Source organism: Poeciliopsis prolifica, unplaced genomic scaffold (assembly GCF_027474105.1).
Source record: "Poeciliopsis prolifica strain line A6 unplaced genomic scaffold, Auburn_PproV2 SCAFFOLD022, whole genome shotgun sequence".
Classification (NCBI taxonomy): Eukaryota; Metazoa; Chordata; class Actinopteri; order Cyprinodontiformes; family Poeciliidae; genus Poeciliopsis; species Poeciliopsis prolifica.
The window spans coordinates 7808980-7814126 of NW_026562397.1; the positions used below are offsets into that span (position 1 = coordinate 7808980).

Consider the following 5147-nt stretch of genomic DNA (forward strand, 5'->3'; position numbering starts at 1 on the left):
ATAAATACTTTAAAATCTTTTGTTCAGTTAGGTGAGAAACTGAACCAGGTTAGAAGAATGAAAGACAAAATCAAGGACCAAAAGTGCCACATCAATTTATTAGCAAAATAAATTGATTTAAATAAAGTTGTGAATGTGTGTATGCACTGTGTAAGTCAATAACGAACATATTTTAAATGTAGAAGTATTTCTTAAAGTTGTACATACTTGATTGTTCAGTGGGTGTTACAGACAAGGTGATTGGTCGACGCCCAAGCTGCTGTGAAAATTAACCAATCACACTTTGAAGGTTTGATGGGAAAGTCAGTTCAAAATGTTCCGCAATGGACTGTAGTTGTACAAACTGGCGTATTAAGCTATTGAGACCATAAAAATGTTTTTTCTTTTTTTTTAGATGTACGATGTCTACAATTTTTATTGCTCTATCACTTGTCTCAACATTTATCAAATGATTGTGACACTTTTGTTCTCTTGATTAGACAATATCTCCTCCATACTAATGTTGCGTCGCGACCCTTAAGGAGGATGTGGCAACGGATGAAACTAGTTTTTGAGCAGCGTCACTGTGGTTCCTGCGGCTGAGTCCTCGTGTGGAGTAACACCGCCTGTCCCGCGAGCCCGGCTTCCACTCCTCCTTCCGGAACCACGTACTGGTTCCCATCGTTGGCTCGCTGAGGGTCCATCGTCCTCAGCTGCCCGTTGCTCTGGGCGACGCTGTCCAGACTCCACAGCTGGTAGCGCAGGCTCTTGCCCTGCTTGGCAAGGATGTAAACCTCAGTGCTGGTGGTGGGACAAGGAAGATGGCCGCCTTTGGAGACGTAGAGCCAGGGCAGAGAGGGATCCGGCTGAGCATACTCGTCGTTTACGCTCTCCTGGTTCAAACTGAGGAGCACACCTGCAATCAATGGGTAATTTAGATCCATAGTTCAGGAGAGAAATGGTCTTTAAACTAAAGGCTAGTTCAAAGATCAGAAAAACAACATTCTATTTAAGAAGCAGGAATTCCAACATGGCGACGCTCACACATGGTTCTCAGCATAATTATGAATACGGTTCACCGCTTACAATAATTTTGAAACACGCAACTTTTTATCTGTTCGGTTTCTTGATGCACATGTAATTCTGATTGTAAAACTGACTCTAGACGCGCTCAAACATGTTTCCACCACATCTTGCTGTAGTTGATGCGAGGGACGGCGGCCATATTGAAACATGAAGTCGGCCTTCTGTTTCATTGTGGCCTTACAAGTCCCTACTGAGATTAGTCGAAGTTTCTCCCAGTGTCAAATCCGACTTCAAGTGGTGTTCAAGTTGACGTTTCCGACTGGGAAGTCAAAATTTTCCAGTTTGGAGTGCAACTGGAATGCAGTATCAGCAACATCCATCTTTCTATCAGAACCGACCAGCTTGGCTGTGCTACCGAAGAAAAGCAACTTCTCGGAATGATACTGTCACTGTCGCATTTTACTGTGGGAATTTCTTTTAATTGTCAAGTTAGGCTGTTTTTTTTTTTGTGTCACATATGCATGTAACTTTAGTCTGATTTAGAATAGAAACAGCTGGACAAAAAAGATCATAGTAAAGAAATTTTAAAAAATACTGAAGTTTGCCGTTTTTATATGAAGAACCTCCAGGGATGAAAAAGCTGCTTGTCAGAAAACTGTGAAATTGCTTGTATCTAGTTTAGTTTTTTTTCTGTAAGATGTCAACAAGTACAATATTTAATGCAGAAAGTCATTTTTACTTTGAATTATGTGTTTATTAAACTGCAAAAGCTAAAATGGGTCAGGTATCTTTACACCCTGCATTAAACACTCCTGAAGTTAAGATCTGATGTGAGTCAGAATGCAGGAATTAAACCAAATCCACTTCATGAAAAATGGAGACAAACTTTTCAGCTACATGTGCATTTTTTTTTTTTTTAAATCCGCTGCCCGACAACAAGGTCTTACCTGAAGCAACGGCCCAGTGCGCCCTGTAACCCTGACGCTGGCATGGCTCATGGTTGAAGTCCTCATCATACCTGCGCATACCGTCAAGGAGCTGCATGTTGCAGGTAGAAATATTTGCCGTCATTTGGCAGCAGGATACGGGATGAGAACGGGTTGTCCGCTCCACAGGTGTTTGATGACGGCTGCCGAGTTTCTGCCGCTCAGACCTCCCGACAGCAGTTCAGCCTTGCAGACACAGAGCTCCTCAGCCAGCAGGGCCATGTCGCGCGCTGGAAATACAGAAAGCTCAGCGAAAACACACGGCAACAACACATCCCAACACCGGGTCCGAAATCTTTCAAAACAGAAACAAAATGGCAACATTTTCCATTGTAACTGATTTCTGTGAGCAAAGTGTATTGTCTCTATTCCAGGCAATGGAAAAAGTATTCAATCTCCGTGGGGCGTTTTATTTCTAAATTAAGTGGAACACAATCTAAGGTCTATTTTCTACAAATCTGGAGCTTATTACATTTATTTGTTGATATTTTTGCTTCTGTGTATTTTAGGGATAGAAAGCAGCAACAGAGATAAATAACTTTAAAATGCTCCTGCGTCAAGTGGTCTTACACGCTGGGGTTACCTGAAAACATTTCCCCCTGGGCGGTGTAGCCCCTCCTCACTGCTGTCTGAACCACCGTCTCCATTGCGACGCTCAGCTGCGGCTGTCGCAGGTGGGCAGCCATCCACAGAGCCACCAAGCCGCACCTGAAGTATCAACACTCGCTGTGAACGGGTCACGTTTTAGGACTCGCATCTACAACCACTCATTACAAAATAAATACTCGGTTTGTGTTTAGTGACAAATTTACACACGCTCCATCACCGGTTTCAGGTTTCAGAGCGCTCGGTTCAGTGACTTACTGTGGGCCGTCTTGGATGAGGGAAGGCACGTACTTGTTTACTAGTAACCACTGCAGATCCTGCCTGAAACTAACCAATGAAACATTCCATCAAATAAAAGAAAAATGACTTCCTGTGAACAACTTTGACATTATTTTTGCTTTAATTGTTTTTTTTACAGTCTAGTTCCAAAATATTTAAAGGTCAGCTCAAATGTACAAGAGCTAAACTTGCATTTTTGTGCATAAACAGTCTAAAACGTGGCTTTGTGTAAAGGCGCCATAAATAAACTCCCTTAACAGCCACAGATTAGATTAGTGTTGCTTCGTGATCATATTATAGTCAGTGACGCAACATTTCTTTCCCTTTTAATTAAGCAGATGAGGTTCTGATTTTCAAGCTCGGTGACAAGATCAACATAGAAAGCTCCAACTGATTCTGTAAATGCAAGAGGCTGCGTGTTCTTCAGTAAAAACAACAATCATCGTCTTTGAATAGCCAGATTAGTACAGCACACAACTACTTGTTTTCACGTCACCAGGTTCTCCCTCCTGAGCTTTGGATCTCTGGAGCTCCTCCAAAGTTGGTACTGTCCCACCGACTGCTGCTCTGATAAATTGGGTCAGTGTTAGCCATGTCAGCTTGGCTGGAGGGCTACAACTTGGTTGGATTTCATGCAGAAGTATCAGGGCTAAACATAAATGCATGTCAAACATTTCAGATTTTGACTTATAAAAATGTTGACAACCATAAAATGTTTTCCTTCCACTTATGCACTTCTTTTTTTTCTGTCTATTGCATTTCTTCTTTCTTTTTTGTTGTACCTTGTATTTGTTTTCATTTACTTTAGTTTTATTATGAGGTCTCTTGTTAGACTGAAATTTACAGGTGAATTACAAAAAATTAAATATTGCATAAAATCCAAATATTTCCTGCCAGTCGTTTCAGAAAGTTAAACTTATACAGAATAGGATACACAGAGTGGCATATGCCAAGCCTTTGTTTCTCATAATGTTTCAGATTACGGCTAACAGATAATAAAAACCCAAAATTCTGTGACTCAAAAAATGTGAATACTGTGAAAAAGACTTTCGTTTTTTCTGTTTCTATCCTGACGCTTGACTATATCAGTGCTGTTCTCCTCTGTGCTATTGCCAAACAAATTCAGTTTGTGCTAAATTACCACAAACTCCAGACAAAATACTGAAACACTGTCATTTGACAGAAAGAGGGAAAAGCTTAAGGGGTCGTCCAACAGTCTGGCAAAAACAGAGATCAAAGGTCACCAGGCAAAGCAGATGTCATTGCTGTCACCCAACAAGAGTTTAATAATCTGATTCTGTAAATCTGACTACCCAGATTTACAGGGCAATCAGATTTGCCCGGATTGCAAATCTGATTGCCCTGGCCAGGCCTCACGCATGCACAATATATGACCCAAATATAACTTAGGTTTCAGGTTGTCACTACTTTATTCAGTAAGTGAAATTATCACAAGATGTTTTGTGACAAAGACAAAATATCTTGATTTCATGACACAAGTTCATTATGTATTTATTTTTTTCACTTCTTCAGAAGGTATTTAGCTGAGGGTTTTATTGACTCTTATGCCAAATCTCACCAGCTCTCCCTCTGTCTGAGGAGCAGGCAGGCCTCAGTGTGGTCCCCCTCCACAGGACTCCTGCTGCTGGCTATGGTCTGGTACAGCTTCTTCTTCTTCTTCGCTGCTGGAGGCGGAGCTGGGGGTGGAAGTGGAGGGGAAGACATTTTCAGCTTCTCCACCTGAACACAGAGAGAGAAGAAAAGGCTCTGTTAGCATATTTTGTATGATTTCAGAGAGAGCAATGGCAATACACACCTGCAGCCTCTGCTCCTGCTTACTGGGGTCTGACTCGCTGCTGTGCTGCGTTCATAGGCGCACGGAAATTTTAACATCGACTCTAAAAATTAAAGTAACACCAGAAATGTTATTCTACCACAATATATAAACTGGTATTACACTAACTTCACAGACCGTCAACTTGAGCTGACGCTCACCGGTTTCATGCCCATATTTAGCAGAAGTTACTCGTTTTTTTGCTTCATCTTCTTCTTCCTTAAATGCGGTAAGCACAGCAACGTTTTGGCGCATTACCGCCACCAACTAGACTGAAATGTTCTCCAAAAAGTGCATCATGTCTGTGTATTTTGTGGTGCTGTATTTACACTGTCGCATTTATTACAGACATATCACTACAGCCTATGAAAAAGTACCACTTAAACAATTAAAGAAATAAATAATTGTTGTGTGAAAGTGCAGGAGTAGATTATTCC

At 41.4% G+C, this 5147-nt stretch overlaps 1 protein-coding gene across 3 annotated transcripts; it reads right to left on the reverse strand.

Moving 5' to 3' along the window:
• Positions 1–79: 79 nt before the first annotated feature.
• actmap (actin maturation protease) lies at positions 80–4930 on the reverse strand. Of its 3 annotated transcripts, XM_055045425.1 has the most exons (8): positions 4872–4930; positions 4693–4774; positions 4456–4616; positions 2856–2924; positions 2575–2699; positions 2092–2221; positions 1953–2023; positions 80–895 (listed from the first exon to the last, which is right to left on the reverse strand). In XM_055045425.1, the coding sequence occupies exons 3-8, from the start codon at positions 4599–4601 to the stop codon at positions 561–563; spliced, it is 876 nt and encodes a 291-aa protein (XP_054901400.1). In that variant the 5' UTR covers positions 4602–4616; positions 4693–4774; positions 4872–4930; the 3' UTR covers positions 80–560. The 3 variants fall into 3 exon arrangements, with proteins under 3 accessions (XP_054901400.1, XP_054901399.1, XP_054901401.1); XM_055045424.1 differs by having other exon boundaries at positions 4693–4899; XM_055045426.1 differs by lacking the exon at positions 2856–2924 and having other exon boundaries at positions 4693–4900.
• Positions 4931–5147: the final 217 nt, after the last annotated feature.